We start from the raw sequence: 23,108 nt of genomic DNA, 5'->3' as shown, positions 1-23,108 counted from the left end.
GTCTGAAAATATTTTTTTATTAGAACAACAATAAACTTTTGCTTTCAATAAAAATAGTTGCAATTTCAATAATTTCGTTTTAATTTCAATAAAATAATTATTAGAAAGGGAAACAATATTTTTTTTATTGAAACGATAAATCAATTTTATTGAATTCAATAAATTAATTTATTGTCTCCCGACCAATAATTATATTTAATGAATTTAATCCATATGTTTGTTAGATCTAGAAAATCGATTTTCTGCGTGTAAGTGTCGCTGAGTTTTGTTGTTGCTTTGAACTAATTCCCATTGTATTTTGACAGATTTTCCCATTACTACGAGATGTAAATCTGCAGGCTATCTGAGGGCAAAAAAGTTTCCGGAGTATTCTGGTTGCAGTTGAAAACTGGAAAATCCAACCAGCGGCAATCGTATTTTGTCTGGTTCTAAACAATGGATTCACGTCGGAAGTAGTGCGCTGTTTTCGTACAATGATGCGCTATCCAGCGCACTACCTCCGACATCATGGATTAGCACTAAACAGGAGAAAAACCGATTGTCGCTGGATGGATTTTCCAGTTTTCAACTGCAACAAGAATATATACCCAGCCAGCGCATTGAAGCCGGAAGATTCAGCTAAATAAGATAGCATTACACAGTAAATAAATGAAAAAACGAGAAAAACTCACTTTTTGACTATGTGCATTTTTTATGCCAGTCACTTTTGAGTATTTTTGAGGTCGTCAAATGGTGGGATAACAAAATTCTCACAAGTTTCCTATCTCATGCCTCCACGCGAGTCTAAGTCTATTGATGACATTTGGTCCTTAGACCGGCGAGAATGAGAGGGTGCGAACAGATCTAGTTGATAAAATATTGCCGTAAAAATTAATAGTTGATTAGCCCCCCCCCCCAGTATCGATGATCATGGGTCAATACGTATTGAAAATTCGCCGCGTCTGTTTTTATGAACCTAATTTTAAGCTCCGTTATTGCTAACAAACCCTTGCATCAGGTTAACAATCCTTTATATTTCCCTTCAGTGTTCGTTATTATCGCTCGTATACTTGTATTCCAAAAACAATCCGATATGGAAAATAAGAAATACTTCCCGTGATTTATAACATCTCGCGCTATCTTTGCCTGTATAATGTGTTATCACTCGGTAGTTTTCAAGCCAATAAATATATCGTAGAGAAGAAGTAACAAATTCCGTCTAAATACTGTTTCAATAAATAGTGATCCGGCCCATTACGCAGATAAGATTAGCTTACCTAGGCAATACTCCCACGGTCGGCTGTGTGGAGTTCAAATTGCTTTTGTTTAGGGAACATAGGATACTCTCGGTAGCCGGTTGCCCAGAGTTTAAAAAGAATCAAAAACTACACAAGATCTTTTCTTTTTCGAGTCATCGTGCACTCGAAGACTAACTAAACAACTACCTAATAAAATATACTTTATAGGTCGCATCGTTTGCTTGGAGCGAATCCTAGACCTGATACCCTTCCAAACTACCAACTCCGCGACACCTATGGAAGAGTCTGATAAATCGTCGTCCTTCCGTTAAATAGGTAAAGCATCAACACTTCCTGTCTACCTTATCCTTTATCCTTCCCTGTGAACGATGAAGATGGGGGCGGCCGGCCATTTCCTAAGCAACTCTGATTAGATAATCAGCAGTCAAATATGATGAAGTCAGTGTGCAATCCGCCAAAATCATCGTCACAACGCAACGCAACACGCTTTTGAGTATTTTTGAACGAGCGTGATGATCGCGTACACACTCGACCATCGCCGCTGGTGTCACTGCGTACTGGATGTGGTGTACTGAATTGCAAACTTGAAGAGTTACAAAAGGGTTACGTACTTTAAACGAGTTGATTCTATATTCGTCGAATGAGACTTTGCCGTCTCACTTAAATTGACTTTTCGGAATAACCAACAGGTCCGCGGGACTCTGTGTTGCTAACAACACAAAAACATCCGATCATGCGGGGGATTTGTAGTTGTGGTGATTAACCTAGGTTTCCGTAACAAAATAACATTTGACAAAAAATACCAATCATGGAAATTTTTTATTCGTTTATTTGACACTGCTAGATGCGTGAACCTAACAAAGACCTGTACTGCCCATAAAAGCATCAGAGTCCCATATTGAGCCAAATGGATGGGACAACCTTGCTTACTTGTTCATTGCGATCCAGTGGTGATACAGATAACTCATTTCCAACAGATAACTCATTATTGTGAAGATGTTGACACCCATCAAATGAAAGTTAAATAAAACTGGCAGGATGAATCGCAATGGTTACATAAGACTGACCGCTAGGGTTCATAGACTATTCAAGGACAGAAACTTAATAATGTTTGTTGTTTTGCTGATTTTATAAGTTGCTCCTGACATTAACTTGTAAATGACTAACTTGTAAACTTGTAAATGAGATTTTCGGATACTGACAAAGAACAACGTTGCATGGTTGGTCTTTTTATGTTTATTTTCATTTAACGAATACAATTACGGTTACACTGATATTTTTATAGATATCCACTATGATTCATACTGTTATCCTTTATAGTTGTGTTTTGATTTAATCTAATATTATCAATATAATGATTTTTCTCAAGTATTGTAAACTTACAAATACAGTTTTGTTTAGTTATTTTTAACACATCACATGGATACTTCCTTCGTTTTATTTATTTTTTTATTTTGCATTTTGCGCTGTATTTTGTGACCGGCCATATAAATTTAGCGGAATTTTTGCCCGTTTTCCTTTTTTTGTTTTGTTGGTAAACCCATTGCGCACAAATAGCTACATGTTGCTTACCAGATTCCTGTGTTGTTGTTGTTGTTGATTTTCGTCCTAAACCTAGTAAATTTTCCAACGGGGGAGCCATGTTTTCCGACCGTTCCTCATGGTTTTTGAGTCTTTTCCATCTGCTCGCTCTACTTCGGTTTTTAAAGCGTTGTTGTATTGAGAATGTTTGTGTTCTGTTTGTTTGTGTGTATGTGTATGTACGTTGTGTATGTTTCAAGTATGCTCCACGAGCGAATCGCAGCAAATATTTGCCGATGGGCAAAATAAGAAAATATATCGTTTCATCTGTTTTTTTTCTTCTTAGATTTTCCTTAGCTACTAGTTCAATGTTATTTCATTTTGATTGGTCACATTTAAATGTATTCAACATTTATTTTACTCTTTGTGTTATTGTTTGCTTGTGGTGATTTCGTGTCTAGTTGGCATCTTTCTACGCAGTAAATGGTGTATGGAATATTTTATGAAATTACTAAAACACATACAGAATACATCCGGTTTGCTGTAGTAATAGTTTTTGGCTACAGTTTTTTGTTGTTGTTGTTGTTGCTGTTATGGAAAATGCATTTATAATCTGAGTGAATTATTTTTACAAACAACTCTCGAGGAGTGTTACCTAGTTAAATATAGCAGTGTATGCGTGTGTCTATATATGTATGTTGTCATCGTTATAAGGTACAACCATTGAATCAGAACATTGTAGTCTTTCGTATGAAATATACTATGCTACTCTTTTGGCGAAGATTCTAAGCATATGGTGGAAAAAGATTGATTCATTTGTTTAATATCTGTCGCAAAGAGGGGGAAGATAAAATACACGTATATTTAGATGTAGAAAAAACGGTTTGTTGTCAAGAGGAACATGAAGCAATAGGAGTTAAGTTGGACAATTTGGTTGCTTTTTAATACATTGTTTTGTGTCAGAAATTCTAAAATCTCACATCAATATCATTTGCTTATGATTTAGTGTTATTTTTATCCGCTGTCCGGTTTCTCTAAATTCAGTTTGGTTTGAATTGTGATCGAAGTTCTTTTTGTTGTTGTATTGTTTGTCCTATGTCTATTGATCTCGGATCTGTTACGGTTAGCAACATTCGCAGTACAATGTTTGCTTAATCTTATTCGTTTTTTTTTTAAATAAAATACATTACAATTTATTATAAAATATATCATCAATAAGTTACTTGTCCAATATAGATGTCTCCGTAAAAGAATGGCTTACACATGTATTGTTGTCCTTTTTTCTCTTTTTTATCTCAAATATATAAATGATATTTATTCTATCATTTAGGTCTTGTTTGCATGTTGAATGTTTGTCTGGTTGTTTGTGTAAATTTTGCTGATTTTTATCTCCCGGCATTATTCATGCTTAGGTTTGACTGTTGGATCACTTGTTTCCCAAACATAAAAATTACAAACTTTGTGGATGCGGCCAACAATCAGTGATATTGCGCTGCATATTGCATACGCGTATGTACGCTTCCACAGCGCCAATCGAGTTTTTCTCTGCTGTTTTTTGAATTTTCAGTACACAATTTGATTAGTGTTCAAATCAGTCTTAAGGTAATATTTTTCTACGAATGTTCCTCAACACAATTAAGACTACTTGTCAGAATTATTACTACTGGTTTTTTCTTGTTTGTTGCTGTAGTATTCAATTTAAAACAGACGTCAGCGCGCCATTCTCAGCCTTCAATATTTTATTTCCTGTTCCGTCTGGTGGTGGCCATCTCAATTGCTACGATGTGTAATTTTTCTATCGTTGACAAGAACACGACTCTGCGCCTTGGCTTAGTTGTATATAATTTAGAATTTCAATCTTCTTGTTGGCTTTGTTATACGCAAGTAACTGTTTGATGGTTCATTTGAACGTTTTAACGTCAAGGAACGTCTTCGCAATTGTTTTAAATTCTTCACTGTACTTATCCTATCATTTATTATGTTTGTTTGAATGTGTTCACGATACATTTATGTTCAATTTTGCTAAAATCTTAATGCTTAAAAATTCTCACCCTTTCTCAGTAATGTTTACCATTAAAAAAGTGTATTGTTTAATCATCAGCTATATTATTACTTCAGGAGTTATGAACACCATGCCAAACACAGTTATTTTTCGTCAATTTTAAGTATGCGCTTCTAAAGATGCTTCTCCACTGCTCTCATTTCGTTCGTAATACATGTAAAACTATTCTGCTACCCTTCTCGCCTTCATTCGACTAGCGAATGACCGTGCTTTCCACGGCTGTTATGCTGACTTTTAACTACATCGTTTCACTCTAACTCAAATTGATCACCTGAACTCGGTATTATTGCATTTATTCTACATAAGTTCTAAAGTTGAGATGAGTTGTCCCCATTTTTATCCATATAGTTTATAATAAATAGCTTTTTTTTAATAGTGTCTTGTACTAATAATCATTTTCCTATATATAGTTTACGTCTCTGATGAATATCTTTGATATAATAGTAGTTGTGTTCCACTTTCTTGTTTTGGTAGTCATAATCATTAAGGCTAAACTTAAGCAGTTCACGGTTTCCTGCTTATTTTGTGTGTATGTTTTGTTGTGTGTTTGTGGTTTGTTTTGTAATAAATACTGATTAAAAAATTGTAGGTGGATTTTCTTTCTCTAGTAAAGTTTTTCTTCTTTGTTTTGCCCGGGTTGGCACGCACACTTGTGTGCCGTTTAAGATTCGTGTAGAGATGTGTGCGTATCAATCGAACGTCAGTGTGCGCTATTGAATGGACCGCACCTGCTAATTATACCGTCACTATCACTACCTGCCATTCGTGTTGGCGACAATGAGGCAGAAAAAAAGAAGCGTTCTCTTTTTGTCTTAGTAAATTCTCGATTATTTTTGTTTATTCAGCAGCATTACAGCCTGCTGCACTCGGTTCGTCTTCTAATTGATCATCTAGTAATGAACACACACACATACCAACTAGAGTAAGTATAAGTGTGGTTTTGCCTCTATTTGTTTTCTTCGTTTGATTTCATGCATTTTCTGCGGTCGTCGTAGCCTCTGTAAACAGGTTCGATTAATACATTTCTTAGGGTTATACAGCTATAGAAGAATTTGCAATGTTACTTACGTTGCTAGCTTATTATTTATTGTTGTATTTCGTCCACGAATTTCGTTCAACTTCGGGATATAAATTATTGATTTTTTTTAATTATTTCTCATACTTCTTACATTTGTTTAAAAGCAAGTTAATCTTAGTCGTAACTTTAGATTTCTTTAGCACCAAATTCTCAATCAACGATATTATGGCAATTTGTTAACGTATAATGTCCATTTACGTTGGCGGAGGGGTTATCCTTATCCCGTTTGTTCTACTATTTACCCGCACCCTAGAGAGGACTTTGGATCCTTGTTTAGTAATGTTTTTCTTCATTTAGTCTGTATAGTACGCTCCGTTTTGAGACAACGGAAATTGCTGCGTTATTGTAGTAATCTTGCTCGTTTCGTCATCCATGGACGATACTGAGACTAATTGTTTCTCTCACTTACGATTTGATTTAATTCTTCGATTCGCAGGTACTGTTTGAATGTGTATTCTGGTATCATTTTCCTAAACAAAACTGCAACCATTGCGTTTGTGAGTCATCTCACTGATGACGACTTTTCATTGTCTTGTGTATTCAATTCAACTAGCCAGTTCGTTCCTGTATACAACACGAGTATAACAGAGCCCACGTTTTTGCTGTTTTCCTGGTTGTCATTCAACCGCGTAACGCATTTTCGATTCTTTTGATTTAACTATTTTTAAATAAGGTACTGCAGGGTACTGCAGATCAGGCCAGATCATAGGCAGAAGATTGCACGTGAATCTCGCAGGTATTTGATGGCACGATACTAAAGATTGCACTATGATTTTTTAGTAATGGTTCAAGGTCTCTCGCTTACTTGGATCTACCTGAAATGTGTTGGCTGTAGATTTGTGTGCAGTAGGGAGAACCACTGCAGAACTTGACCACGTCAAACGAGAACAAAACTTTTTTTTGATTTCATGTGTTATTGTGTACTGTGTAAAACTTCTGGTCAATTGATAAAATCCGGCATTCCGGCTCTGCGTTTGAAATTTGTGTGGAAGTAAGTATGGGAAAATATACATTTTTCCTATTGTAATTCTACACCCCTAAGACCCGACCACCACTATAATAAAGAAACTCCTTCAAAGTTTGCAATTGATTGTGTGGGAGTATAGTTCAGGACCAGCCCCCTGGTAACCCTATACCATCACAAGATGGAGAGAAAGGTGGGAACATTTGACACTTTTGAGTGTATTAGTATTATACTTGCAAAATTAAGCATGGCGGCCGGGGCCCTTGAAGTAAACATCAAACATTGGCGCACGTTGAAAAGTGAGAAAAGGCCGAGCTTCACTTCGGATCTATCGATTAGAACACTTATGGACACTTTTTACCTCGAAAAAAACCGATTAAATTAACTATGACCGAGCCGAAACAAAACTTATGGCAACAGAAGGGCCCGCTACGTCAACTGTTTGTGCTTTTCTTCTTCATATCCTCTTGTTTTTTCGGCTTCATCAAAGAAAAATGACAACCGCACTCACACACAGAAAAAATGTGCACACCTGTATCCCTCTTGATACCAACATATGGAGTTTGACAGCTACCTACATATACACGCTCATTCAAAACTACTCAAAATTTGAGTTCGGAGCACTCAATTTCAAAAGTAATAGCAATATGTCAAAAAATGAGTTTTAATTTGAGTAGAACTAACTCATTTCATGAGTAATCATAAAATCTTCAAAGTTCTGAGTGAAAAAATACTCTCAAAAAAGTGTGCGGAATTAGGTGTTGATTTATATTTTAAAAAGAGCCTGAAGTTAAAGCCGATGATCGTTCATAAAACTAGAAGGTAAGTTTCATTGAGTTTTGCTTGCTTTCAAATCTTACTTCCAGTTGTGTTTTTGTAGTTTCGGCAATTTATACAAGATGCCGATCGGCATGAAATAGATGTAGAGAACGACCCTTGCATTAAGTTCCCGAACATCGCAAACACCTGGACAACGGTCTGGAGGATCAGGTAAATGATATTTGAAATGCCAATGAATGTCTTTGTAATTTTATTAAAAATGCGGAATGATTATTTTCTGTATTTCCCTCTTGAGTAAAATGTACTCAAATTTGACATTTTTATCCCAAACTCAAAACTGAGTAAACGAGGAAAACTCAATTTTTGACTATGTGCACTTTTAATGAAATTGAGTGGCTGGCTACTCAAATTTGAGTTGTTATGGATGAGCGTGTATGGGGCGTTATAGCCTACCGATTTATCGGTAGTCCTACCGATTTTGGTGTTCCCTACCGATTCACAGACGACCAAGGAAAAACTACCGATATTTTGTTATCCCTACCGAAAGCTACCGATTTTTTTTTTTTTGATTTTGGACACATCCTACTCAACATTCATTTTTTGGGTTGGATTTGGTCTGAGATCTGTGTTTTCAGTATTTTAAAATTCTATGTCAACACTACGTTTTTGGGACAACAACCCGGCCTACCGATAAACTTTTAGTGGCCCTACCGATATTAAGGAATTCTATCTGGCCACCATGGTTATAACTATATAGCCCAAAACAAAGAATTTTGTTCGGCGCTATGCACAATATTGAAGCATTCCACGCGACGTTTTGCATCTTGCAGGATGATTAGATACCATATCATTTAGAAAATCGGCACTTAGTAACCAAATACAGCTTTTAATGATTCGATTCAAAAGTATTGTTTTGATTTTCATGGCAGTGATGCTGGCTGTACAGAGACGCCACTCTTGAAAGGGGGCTGTTCAGGACGGACGCAACAACTTCGACGAAGGATACACCGATGCCAAAATATTTCCGAAAATAATGTATAGCTGTACAATATTGGATGGTTCGAATTGAATACCAAATATCCACTTGATAAACACTGCCGGTATACCAATAAAAGTGTGATTTCAAACTGAAATCACTTCGAACTTAACTTTATTTAACTTTATTTTTTGACATTGAAAATGTCTTACTGCACTATCTGGGGGAATCTGGGTGTCATTCTAAAAACTAGAATCAAACGAAGCCATGTTTTTGCCTCACTATTTTTAACGCTAATATCTCTGTTACTTATGGTTGGATTTCCGACCTTTTACCACCAAACAAGTCGGAATTAACTAAAATTATGTTCTATTGCTATATTGTTTATGCATTTCAATAATACACTATTGAAATACCGGCGAAAATGAATAGATATCGGAAAACGAGAAAACTTCCATTCATGAGTCAGTCTATTCCGGACAGAGCCATCAAAACAGTTTTCAACTGCAACCAGAATAAATAGAGGTACTGCATGTCTGTTTGAGTCAGTCATTCGCCGTCTTTTGCTCACGCACCTCGAACATGTTATTTTTTCCACTGTCGTGTGCCTCAGTTTCCTACCTCGTTCATTCGTATACACGAGCCGTGAATGAACCGTTGGTTTAGCTCGCGAAGAAAAAGATTGTTCAAGCGAAGAAGGTGGTGCCAGAAATAAGAAGTGCCGCAATCCGCCGGACACATCCACACGCGATGCTAGCAGGGATGCCATTATGCCAGATTTATCTGGCACAGCCAGAGGTTTTGACAGCTTCCAGACAAAAAGACAAATCTTTCATTCTGCCAGATTTTTAAGTTTTAGAAGCTGCTACATACACATTTTGGAAATTTGGGTAATTATGTCCCAAATTTGACAAAGATCGATTGATGCACGAAAACTAAAATGTATGCCAAATTTAGAGGACTTTGAGGTCGCTGTCCAGATTTTGCCAGACATTTTCAGCTGAACTGCCAGATTTTGTTTGACAAATAGTGGCAACCCTGGATGCGAGCAATAATCTCATGCAGAAAATGGAAGTGTAGAAATCGTCGCACGTAAAGAGCAGATTCTCGCGCTTTTCACTCCCGTAAAAGACATTGCCAAGCTCAGAGCTAAGTTCGATAAGCTGGAGTATAAACCTTGGTTCAAGCTCTGTAGCACCGGGACAGAAACTGTGTGCCGATTTGGATGAATATTTGAAAAATGTCTAAACTTACGATCTGCCGTCATCAAAGCCACCGAAGTGAAGACTGCGTTTGAAAAGTTTGGTTTGTTGCCAGTAGCAGTTTACCTGTTGACTTTAATGTTGGGTTAATGCAATGGACAGCAGCAGCTTCCGCGACCAATTGTTCTTGTTACACTTCGTCAAGGGTAACACAACCACTGCTGCTGAACTGCTCTGAAAGCCGTTCGGGATTTGGCCCGAGTCAACGTTACGTGAGCGTCATGCAGACCACCACAGGGAGCCACACTGTTTCCCGACTTACAGCCGCGTAGAGTCACGGCCGTCCTAGGGGCAGACCACTCTAAGAATGTATAACAAATTTGCATCACATTGAAAAAAATGCATTTAATTTCCATTTTTGCATCAGCTTTGCACTGCCTCGCAAAAAAGTTTGTTTAACAAACGTCCTACGCTGATCCACTTTGTTCGACGTTTTGTTAAATGTAGGGCTAGTTTTTCTTTAGGATTTTGACGTCTTACACGCAACGCAAACAACATTGCACGCAACACAAAAACATTGCACGCAACGCAAAATACATTATGAATTTCTATGTTGATGGAAATAAATGCATTTAATTTCGCTGATTTTTTAAAATGCATCACAAGTGATCTGCCCCTAGGGGCCGTCTTAAGACCACTCGGGGTCGCTGGGCACTACAGGTATACCTCGATAGTACGTACACCTTCGCTTCGTTTAGCGTACGTACTATCGAAACGTACGTACTATCGAATCACAAAAATAAAATTCAAAATATGTTTAATATTTAATGAAACTTTACAAAAATTATATTAATCACAAAAATTATATTAATCACAAAAATTTTATTAATCACAAAAATTATATTAATCACAAAAATTATATTAATCACTAAATTCATCGCCCTATTAGTGATAAACTGTCCTATCACCAAGTACTTAATCTTTAATGTTATGGTTTCCATCAACCAGGATGGTTGAAAATGGAGTGCAAAAACATTTCCATGGTCCCGTAAGTTCCATTGAAATTGGTAGCATTGTCTTGAGCATTTCGGCAAATTTATTAGGAATTTTGTAGAATTTTATTTAGCACTTCTTTAAAATTCTAGAACTATCCTGAATCTCTGTAATTCGTAAGACTTGCTTGAAATTCATAAATAAATTCCCTGAAGATTTTCTTAATTGTTTGATCTGCCTGAAGCAGAAAGAATTGTTTTTTGTATATTTGATTCGTGTAATAATAACAGTACAATTTTTCAAACTGTGGGAACGAACCGAAATTCGGTGGGTTAAAAAACAGAAGCTCCCGTTTTGTGGGCGCGATAATAATTCTTCTCAGATGCATACAGGATTTCAGATTGGTTTTTATTCCTGTCAGTTTTTGGTCGTTAATGAACTTTAAAAACCCCAAAAACGGATATTTAAATATATTTGCAAAGGAGATATGATTCTACATTAAAACATTGTCGCCATATAAACTAAAAGGTATAATAACCACAGCTTTTGACTACATAAGATAGATTTTACTGAGCTAGGAAATATTTCTTGAACCGCGTCAATATGGTGGATACATTTTTTAATCACGCTCACAAGATCCCCAAACGAAGTGTTGAGGAAACACGTATTTTTTCAGCTCTTTAAGCCTCCATCGAAGTCGCTAGTCTTGCGAATCTCGCCCATTCCATTCTAAACATTGTATCTCCTAGAATGTATGGGGCTCAGCACTCAAATTTTATGTACATAATGTTTGCAGATCGTACATCAAAAATCGTTTTATCACCGCTCTAGATATTAACCTTCAAAATTGCCTAAAATCTTTTTTGATGTTCGAAAAATGTCTCGAATTTTTGCAATTTTCCTTAAAGTTAGTAAGACTTGGGACATGCCGTACCTAAAGCTTGAAGAGGCTTTTTGATATTCGTTACTTTTTTAATTTTGTAAGATTTTCGAAGTACTTCGTTGAAACTAATTGTGAGTTTCATGAAATGCACTTGGCATTTTTTTAAGTTTGATAGAATTTTATAAAATGTGCAGACGCCTAAATCCTTGGAATATTCTTGAAACTTCGCGAACTTTCCAGAGCTTCTTAAGATTCTACTTAATATCGTAGGATTTCCTTGAAGCAGCTTGACTGAAGCACCAATAGCCGTTAACAAAACCTACTGAAACTGTGAGATGTCCTGTTTCTAAATGTTCAGGTCGCAGAATTTCCCGAGGTTGGTAAAATATGTGTGAAAATCGTGAACACTCCATTTTCTATAGAAATTGTTAGTATAGAAAGTTTTAAGTATTACTGAAATTCCATATGATCTTCGAAGATCATCCTTAAAGTTCATTGAGATACTCTGAATTTTGACAAAACCAAACTATAACTAATGAGTGTCGTATAAATTATCTGAAGAATAAAAGATCTCCTTGTAAGTCAGCAGTCTCCCAAAATATAAGACATTCCTGGATCTTGTAGGGCGTCTCTAAAGCTTGCAGATTTATTTATACTTGTTTGATTCCTACAATGAATTTATGACTTACTTAAAGTTTGAAATACTTTACTGGACTATATAGAACTACTGTGAGTAGCACCAAACCTCTCTAAAGTATGCATAAACCCATAGAATTTCCATAAAAGTTGTCCTACTTCGTTGAAGCTTACAAAATCAAAGGGGAAAAAAATTGATGGCAGGTACTATCGAGGCAAAATGTACGGACTATCGAGGGTACGTACTATCGAGGTATACCTGTATTGAACTGCAAGGCCCCCCTGCCCAGACGTACAGTAATCACCTTGCATTCAAAAGCCACCTCAAAACCTCAATAGTGGCTCGAATTTGATGAAAACTTTACATTGGGGTAATTTTGTGGTTCTGAAGTCATATTTGATGTTAATGTTTTATTTATTTTTTTCACCCTCGAAATTTTTGCATTTAGGGTGGGTCGAAAATTTACGAATATAAAAAAATTGTTGATAATGCTGACCGACATTTATAAATTATATTACGAACGCTGGGTATTCAAACACTACCATGCACCTCCTTCAAACATATCATGAAACATCACCATTTTTCATACCATTTCAGTTATCAAGTGGGATCAACTACGAGCGATCTTTCCAAACTATTTTAAGAAAAAGTAGCCACTTTGAACGTTATAATTTAATTTAATTCACATTTTACTATTTGTTCTTCATGTCTGAGCAAGAAAAAAAAAATCGACTAAATCAAATGGCAAGCCAGTCCAGCAAATAAAGTTTTTCAAATGAAACCACTTGGACCCCAATCGGAACTTTAACTATAAATATATACTAATTTGAATAACACAGGTTTGAATGCAGTTTTGTCCAGAATTGATGATCTATTTCACTTTTCTGTAAAAAAAATGTATCTTTCGTCCTTATGGCTTTTTATTTTGAGAAGACTCTATTTAACCTGTTTACAAACAGACCAAAATTTTAAATCATGAAAAATCCAAAATAAAATCTTGAGGTTTTGTCCGGCTAAGCAACACTGTGAGATGTCCTGGGTTCCCAGGATATGTCCTGGTTTTTATTTGACTATCCTGGTATCCTGGGACATCGAGGAAAATGCTTGATTTGTTCTGGTTTTTCTCCTCAAAGCCAAAAGAAAAAAAATGTGATGAGTCTTCGCTTGGTTCATTCTGGTCGCAACGTAAACAAATCAAACCAGTTCCGATCGTGGACCAAACTCTGGGCGCGCTTTCGTTGTTGATGAAACGATAATTAGTTGGTTTAAATCGTTTTTCAACCCTAGACCCAGCAGATTTCTTCAATGTCTTCTGAAAAATGACAACGTTTTGGTGTCAGTGGCTTATTCCTAGAAATATTAAATGTACAATAACTGCGGCGTCAATAACTACCGTGGAATGACTTAATTGAGTACTGTCCCGAAGTAGTTCAAGCTGGTTGGTTCTTAAAGCTCATTGCAATATCTTTATGACAAGGCCATGTTGGCTTCATGGTTGGACGTTTTCACTGTGGAGGATTAATCGAACTAGCCAAACTCTTCTTCACAGTTAAGCGCCAAGGAGAACGAAGCATGATGGACCATGCGACCATGGACCATCCTGGTAGAAGCACCGCCCTGTCGATAAGAGCCAAGCGGTCAAAAATACTGAACGCGAGTTATGGACAAATCTCTACTTACAATGTTCAAATTGAAGATCATTTGTTAATTTTATCGGAGGAAGTAAAATTTTAAACTGAAATTACATTCATGTTGTTCATCTAATCAGATAAAATAGTGTTTGTATTCTAATTTAAACCATCATGTTTTGACCAGTTATAATATATTTTAGACATTCTAGCAAAGTACTTCCTTCAGAAAAATTATCAGGCACTTCTTAAATTAAACTGTCACATAATTTACTGCATATTTGAAGGAAAAATTGTGATCTCTAGGAATCAAAATACAATAAAAGTAAACTAAGTATTTATCCTCCGGGAACCCATGTATTATATGTTCGCAGGTAACTCATGGTTTACGAATTCCGTGAAGCGACACAAGGTAGAAGAGGGCTTGTTGAAATTATTTGAAACACAAAGTGTGTCCTATATAGTAAAGAATCTAGTTTTCATTCAGTGGTGGATGAGGTTATCGCCATGCCAATGTCTACCTGCCCAGCCGATAGTAAAATAAATTCCCCAATGGTAGTCTTACCCGACAAAAAAAACCTCTGAATAACTAACTGGGAAGATCACTACATCAAATATGTTAAAAATATACTACATCCGCAATTGGTTGATGAAAATGCGGCTGTGACAGCCTATCCCTTCCTACCTGACTTTTGAAAGCAGGACCAGCGTTACTCAAACAACACTGTGCACCTACCCCGATTACTAAAAGGGAGCCTTTGAATAAACTGACATTCCTTAAAATACATAAATGTAATCAAAATAAACGTTCATTGCAACTTATTCACACATTACTTTTTTAGGTTGCAATTGCAAGCGTTACCATTATGGCACATCAGATGTGGTTAAGGGTGGTCGACAATAAAAGGGTCATGGGGCCAATAGACGATGCATGTGATGAGAATCCTTTCTTGGGTTTACCGGAGGCTCAAAAAAGAGACTTCGATAGTTAACAAAAAGCCACGGAAGCTTAGGATTCGGCGACGACAGAATCGAGGTTACAAAGCGCCTACGATTGCTTGAGTACGATCGTGATTGTATTTATGATGTGAAGTTTACAGTGTACAAAACCTAAGGTCAATCTGAATTTCCCCGATCCCATAAAATTTAATTTAGCTATGACATGACGATAGCAAACTCCTTTCTAAATCTGTGGAATTAATTGAAACTAAATCAATTCGGTCTGAATATGGTTTCTATTTTGAGTTTCTTTGATCTGTTGTGTGGAACAGTTTTTCGTTATATAAATTTTATATAGTTTATAAGCACTCATCCACATAGGTAGATCCAAAGTAAAGGGAGCCTAATGCCATCGGCAGACGTTCTACTATCGGTCGATTGGCGCGATTCGACATCGTAAAACCCAAACACTGCCCTGTTCGGTGTACACTTCTGAACGATTACTATTTATCAAATGATCGATTACTATATTCTTTTCATTCATGTCATCTTGTTTTCTTCGATAAACACAAAGCTCGTAGCGAATGATAAATCCTTACCTATACATTTTACCTTATACCGAAAAAGAGTATATAAACAAAGTAATTCAAGTGCGCTTATGTAATTGGATCTGTTGTCTCCTGTGTAGTAATAATATATTAATATATCAATTTAGTCAGAAGGAAGATGTGATCACAGAAAAATGTTTTCGCCTTGCAAAAATCTCCAGAGCCGAGATGTTCAACGCATTGTGCAATGATTCCTCGCGGACCGAGGGGGATGAACTAACTGATTTAAAGCTAAACTTATCGACGAATAATGTTGTTTGCGTTCGTATGGTGTGGATGTGTATCAGTGTGTCATTACTAATATTAATTATGCTTATGACCTATTACTCTATACGTGAAAGATTGGTGAGACGAGGACGTTTCACAGCCACCGCATGGGGGTTATTTTACTAGTCGGAACCTGGGAGCTAGATATCTCAAAGAAACTTTGTAACACTCCGGAAAAGGGAGTTTGAAGTGCACATACTCTCGCATGTATGTCGCTAGGCCAAAAACAGAAACAATAAATAAACATACAAACTATAGAAGACTCGTCATCGGTACACGGTAGTGTACTTATTTGAATTACTTAACTTGTGTTTTTTTTTGGTAATGTGGGAAGCTTGAAAACAAATGCATTTTGGAGTAAGTGTCTGCCAGTTGGATTTACAACTTAAATACTGAACAGGAAAACAAATGAAATGGCATGCGTGATATGTAGGTATACTGTCTTATTTTCTTCCATCAATTAGTTAAATGTGCCGGTTTAATTTCATTTGTATTTGTGATTTACCTTCTTTTTTTTTGGGATCTAGGCACGACAAGTACACAATATATCTAAAATATGCAATTTAGTGAGTTTGATTCTCTTCACAAATTCTTTGGTTTGACTTTTTTTTATTTCTTCATTACATTAGGAGAGGCCGGTTCTGCACCAGGAACACCGATATTCGGCTTGTTATAGCTGGCATTGTTTGCTTTTTTGTCGGTTATCATTATTCCTTATTTGCAGGTATGGGTGTTTGTTGTTGCTCAATTTAGTAATGCTTATAAGTAGTATCATTCGTTGTGATGGGTGAAATTCATTTTAAATTCTCCTTTTTCTCGGAGAGGAGGGGTGTCTTACTGACTATGTATTTACCTATCGGCAAACTATTTACAACACCTTACAGAGTCGTTTCAACGTAGATTCAACACACTTATAGAGATTTGATACTACATTTATGTTTTGCAGTAAAATTAAGGAGGAATCGATATTTGATTATTTGCCTAGCTTCTATCCATAGAAGGTTGTTCGATTTCGTGTGTTCTGTGACACTAGACAGGAGGGGACTAGATGAATTAGCAGATTAGCTCAGATTAGAAATTAAAGTATTTGTTATACAAATTCAAAGGTCTAAGCCACATACAGGGGGTATTTCATCGCAACATTGATATCAAAGTTTATTCCTGCATTCATAAAGGAAATATTTTCACTCAGCCTTACTCTGTAACGCATGCGACTTAAGAAAATCTGTCATCTTTATGCCAATTTTGTCAGCAAAAATCTCAACGTTAAACACTAGAAACTTTATTACTCCTAACATAAGAATAGATAAGATGGCGTGCTTCTGGAATAAGCTGACAGGATAACACCCCATCTAGTATTGACAGTTTTCTTCCCACGAGGCAGGTTACCAATTGATGAGTTGGAGTCGGATCCAGATGAAAATCCGCTAGAAGATGCATTTTTCTGACCCAAGGAATAGGAATATCGTAGCACAAGGCAGTGTCAAGCAAAAACGTTCACAGTTCAATTTAATTTAAGATTGGAGGAATATTTTGAAAAAGGAACCGAAATAATTGCTAGGTATCAAAAACGTGCATCGATTCCAATAAAGGAAAACGTAGAAGCCTAAACGCGTCACAGTTCACAAAAGTTATGGAAAAATGTCCGAACCTTCTACAGTAGAGTCCAACAGAACACACAAGCGATAAATGAACTAATTCGATATATCCTTATTTACATTTCAACAATAGTCTTTGTTTCATGAACGCACGACGATTGCGGGTCGTTTCTGGTAAGCGATAATACATCAACAAGGCAGGGAATAATAAAAGTTATAAATAATACGATTACATCTGCTGAATGATAAAAATACATATACACTAACAAAATCAACTAAATCAGTGGGACAATAGTACGGTTCTGAATTTCAGTGAATATAAAACTAATGGAACAAACGCGAAGCTAATAATCCAACAATTAATAAAAATAATCACTCTCAAGTCTTCTGGAAGTGTGCTTTTTTTCTATATTAGGGAGAAACCTATCTGACTAACAAACCTGCACCATGTACATATTTTAAATTTATTCCTTAAATAATAGTTTGTTTTTGTTCCACTAAACTGGTCGAATTTTCATTTTTTTGGTTACCAAAAACATTCCGATATTATGAGACACAAATTTATGGCTGGGCAAATAATTTATAAAATTTGGACAATTTAATTTAGGTTTGAATTTTGGTCGAGTCTCTACAATCTGTTTTCTTTTTTTCGTCTTTAATACCGACGTGATTGACGCTAGAATAAGATTGGGTTAGCACACAAATTCGACTTTGATTTTGTTATAATCACTCTACACCAAATGACTAAATGTGGTATGTTTATTTGACGTAGCAGATGAGACACAATTACTTAGACTATATGGTAGGTGTAAGTAATCATTCAGCGTTGATCTGGTTTAGTATTAAAATATTTCGATAATATCCTTGCGAGAGCACCTTGGATTATTCTTCTTCCTTTACTTATTGTTGGCTTAGTATTGGAACTCCCTTCGCTTATTCTTCTATTGAACTTTCCAAATCAATGCCTCCGAAGCTAAATGTACTCTGTTTTCAAGCATTTTTGTTTTTAACTGTATAAACTTACTCAAATATAGATCACAAAAAATGAACGAATGCACCACGATAGAGAAAAAGAGAACATTTCGATTTTAAACTAATTTGAATTCTGTTTGATATGGAAGGTTTTTTGGTAAATGAAAAACAAACGAATTCGTTTCAACTGCTTAACCAGAGACGACAGTCAGCTGTGTATGACTTTTTAGGTACCGCACAGGGTATGCAAAGGGGGAACACTACAAGAACAATGACTAGAATTTTGAACGTTTGCTACCGACAGCACTGCACCTTTTTCCCTACATCGTGGTCCACCGATTCAAAGTCTTTTTTCGTCTACTAGAAGTTGGTACCAAACAACGAGAAATTGATTTGCTTTTTGCTTGATCACCGTCAGGTAGCTTAGGTATCAGATCTACTGTCTCCTATCTCTCTCATTCTCTCTAATCGAATGTAAATTGTTTGATTTTCCCAGGGTAACAGCTACTGTACGTTCAATACTACACCGGGTACTACAAAGAGACAAAATGTTAAAGAGTTCAGTCAATCCGCTTATCGAGTCTACGCAGTGCTTGTTTGTCTGCTACATATTTAGTTTGATCCACGGAGTTTCTGAAGGGATTGTATGTTGACTGGGTTCATCATTTGAAATTTGTTTTTGTTTTTTGCTCTTCACATGGAAATGGGCAACTTTTTCGCCGACGTTTAAAATTATTTGTTGTTGAATATTGTCATGACTTCCCCTAACCCATCATCTAGGATGTATAAAATGTTATCCTTCCTAAGTTTGCTATTTAAAAAACAAAACAACGCCCTCCTGGGGAAACATTTCACCCTAGTGACGTGTTAATTGTATCGACATTGCCCCTTCTCATCTGCTAATGTTGCTAAGTTTATACTGGTTGATGGTATTTAGTTTCCCTGGTGAAATATGTTTGTGTTCTTACAATGATTCCACACTATCGTCTAACTTCTAAAACACTGAAAAAGTTCCTATATAGTCTGGAGATTTTAAATAGTTCCATTTATTGTAGTTTGTGTATATAAATATTTGTGTTATTTGCTTACGGGCTAAGAATTCTCATCTGTTAAAGTGAATTAACTGCTTACCTTCTTTTTGTATATATGTTACAAGTATCTCGCAAGACAACTGTGTTAATCTCACTTTGGCTAGTCGCCTACCGCTAAACTCTTCGACATCTTAGAGGCTAATTTGATAAATACTTATATAATTCCCATTTGAATGTTCTTAACGCTAACACGCATTTACGATTATGTTCAATAAAAATATATATATACTTTTGATTCACCTTCATTACTATTTATTATTAGTTTACTTACTGCTAGCTGCTTCTGGTGTCTACCCAGTTATGTTTTTTAAATATGTTTAGAGAAAGATTGTAAAAATTAATGCTTCGATTAGTCACTTTCTAATGTGTATAGAGAGAGGTAAAACAAACGAAAACAATGCTGCACTTTTTCCTGCTCTAATCAATATATATTTATTTAAACACTAAAGGCTGTTTGAGTGATTGGTTTTCAACCAAGCGCATTATCACATATTTGGCCAATGATTTCTCGATTAATTTTTTTTTTGTTTAATTTTATCATTTATATTAGAAAAATAAATAACATTTTGTCCTTATCTTTCATAGCTTACCGCTAGTTTTGTTTTGTATGTTTCGATTATATTGCTTACGGATTATCAATATTAGTAAGTAGCTATTTGTTGCAAATGTACAAGTTTTTCATCTCAATCCGATGCGATATTATTAAGGATGGTACTAAATAAAAATAACGACTCACAGTTGATTGGAATGCAATTTGCACTGAATGAAAACTAAAAGTAACAAAATTAAATGAATAACAAATTGTCAACAAATTTGCAAACTCAAACTAGCGCTCACTTCGGTGAGCGACAAGCATTGTAATGGTAGGTACGGTATGGAACAGAATTACCAAATCCCGGACGTCCGTAAGTTGATATGTATTTCTATAAACACAATGAAGGTAGGTGTGAATGTGACAGCTAACTTACAGACTAAATCCCATTAGTTTTGTGGATCATACGCATGCATTTCGCGGGAAGCATTCCTATCTCGCTATCTGGCTATGACTGGCGATCCATTTGAATCCAGCAAGAAAAAAATCACAACCACAACTCGTATTACCACACACGGACCATTTCGCGGTAATTATTCATTTTCGGATGGCCCTGATTGATCTATTTCGGTTGGCCCCTTACTTTGAGATCGCTGTTTTTTTGATTCCCTGTGCTTTCGTATCTAGTGTTCACCATATTTTGCGAGTAAATGCGATGGTGCTGAATAAAAACGTAATAAATCTATCATTGTGATAATATTTGTTCTGTTTTTTTGTTATTAAAGCTTACACAGATATTTGCAATTGAAATATCTGATCAGATTCGTTTGGTAAAGAACTAATTTAAATATACATATAAAAACATAAAATTGTAACAACAAATTAGATCAGGTAATAAAGTTTTAAACGCTTCATCATTGCTTATACCCTAACATTATTTTCCAAATAGATAGCAAAAATAAAATTGTACAAAATATCATTTTCCCCGCATCGCTGCCGTTCAAACTCTATTCCTGATATTGTACGCGTTTTACAGTAAAAATCGGTGTGTCTGTATGTCAAGTAGTTCCTGCTATGTTTAACATGATCCTGAATCACACCTTTTACCACTAATATCCTAATAGTACGGATGCGTACCTGTTCGTGTAAAGTTGGCATTGATGGCCCCAAAGATTTACCTTTCAGGTTACACGTGTCCCGTCAACCAATGAATGAACAAGTTTTACTCACTTGAATCTCGAACCTCAATTTAGCTCACCGCCGAGTAGGTTTTCCGGCAGAAAGGAGTTCAAATTGGAGGGTGTTCCGCGTTCTGTTGACCCGTCCAAGGGAGTCCACAAATTGGCACCGGAGCCGGAGGAAGGCCAGCCAGATCCCCAGGTATCGGCTGGAAAGAACAAGACAAATAAACGTGATTTATTTTCAATTTTTTGGTCAGATTTCTTAGGATCAATGCGTTAGCTTAAAACTAAGCTATGGGCTTATTATGATTACACATCAATAAAAAATTATGCAATAAAAAACTTAATTCATGTTAATGGTATAATGTTGGTGGTGACGCAGTAGTTGCGTTGTGTGCCGCGAATCTGAAGTTAAACAGTCTCTGTCTTCTTCCACGTTATCTGACACGTCCATGTTGTTATCCGTACTGCTTTCTTGTTGCTAACAACCGGACGTTCATGTTTGCTTCTTATTCTTACAGGTCGCTATTGTATATCCGTCCGCTTTGGCGGTTCCTTCTTGATTGGTGGTGCTGGTGATTGGTTTGGAGGTACTAGACGCAATCGTTGTTACTTCGCTGGATTTGTTTGTTGCTGGCGTCAAGATACTAAGCATAGCAATTATTGAATGGTCTTGCTGTCTATGGTTTAGCAATAACTGTCGGTGGGTGTTTGTGTTGATTATAGTGTTTCGAATGGCTTGCAATGACCGCATTAAAACTGTCGATCACTTATAAGCGCATGGTTCATCAGGGGCCCTATTCTCACAGTCACGTCACCTAGTGACTAGAATAAAATTTCCTTCTAGTCACCAAGTGACGTGACTGTGAGAATAGGCCCCCAGATACAGCCCAACGCACTGTTGCAACCATTTCTGAATACTTCAAGATATGCATCGCGGACATTAAAGCCTAATTAGGGCAAACTAATACTTCGATCAAAACACTTTCCGAGAAACGGTGTACAAATTCAATAACGGTACCAGCTTCTACTTGGTCATGTATTAAGTATGCACGAGCAATCAGAATACGAGAGTCTCCAAGAAACACATCTACATCAAAACTCCTTGGGAGGAACTAGGCTGACAAAACTTTCCAAAAATTGTGGACGCGGTACCCAAACCTGTGGACAAATTTTGGATTTACCTTTCACGCGTCACCCCCCATGTTTCTGAGGAAGATTTATCCGTTCTAGGCCAGGAATGTGTGCCAGGCTTCAACCATATATCAAAGAAATTGTTAAAAAGGGATTCGGATTTTTCAACATTCGTGTTCGTCTTCTTCAAAGTTGGCGTGGATATGCAACTGAAGGGCCTAGTGTTGATTCAATCAATTTGGCCTAAAGGCATCTACTTTACAGCATTCGTAGAAAATCGAAATCGAATGTTTCCGTGCATCGAAAGTCCCTCGAATCGAACTGAAGTATACTGGTACAACCGCCTATAGATTGATTTGCTCTATCAACAATAAACACTCTTCGATGGAACTATTTATCTGTTCAGGCATCAACACGTAACGACACCCAGCAAGGACAACAAAGATATCATGACAACATTGTAACACATAACGGCGAGAGCAACATTACCGGGTCAGGTAAAGCCAAACTATATGTCCCACCAAAGCATGTCAGGATAATGCACGTCCTGAGAGTGAATTTAGTTTGCAGCCAGTTGATGAACATACCGTAATTAATAGTACACACATACATATATACATACGCACACAGAGTTCAGGCACTTCGGCAGAACGGCGGGACCGAGAACGTGGATGCGGCTGACCTAACAAGAAGACCGAAGTCGCCACAATGCCGCGAAAACTGGAACCATGCAATAAACGGTGTCCAGCTTACTGGTGAAACGAGACGCTTAGTGCGCTACGCGCTGCTTGTCTCAGAGCCAGAAGGCGGGTTCAGAGACCAAT

The 23,108-nt window shown here is 36.6% G+C and overlaps 1 protein-coding gene across 4 annotated transcripts in view; it reads right to left on the bottom strand.

Moving 5' to 3' along the window:
- Positions 1-2,459: 2,459 nt before the first annotated feature.
- LOC131678902 (protein Gawky-like) overlaps positions 2,460-23,108 on the bottom strand; it is a 66,664-nt gene continuing 46,015 nt past the window's right edge. For all 4 annotated transcript variants that reach the window (XM_058959330.1, XM_058959331.1, XM_058959333.1 and 1 more), the window contains one exon: positions 2,460-21,356. In XM_058959330.1, the coding sequence (XP_058815313.1) occupies positions 21,214-21,356 (143 nt within the window). In that variant the 3' untranslated portion in view covers positions 2,460-21,213. The remainder of the gene's footprint in view (positions 21,357-23,108) is intronic.

This window comes from Topomyia yanbarensis, chromosome 2, assembly GCF_030247195.1.
Source record: "Topomyia yanbarensis strain Yona2022 chromosome 2, ASM3024719v1, whole genome shotgun sequence".
In the NCBI taxonomy this organism is placed as follows: Eukaryota; Metazoa; Arthropoda; class Insecta; order Diptera; family Culicidae; genus Topomyia; species Topomyia yanbarensis.
The sequence above is the reverse complement of the archived record's forward strand: the minus strand, read 5'-3'. Positions and strand labels throughout refer to the sequence as shown.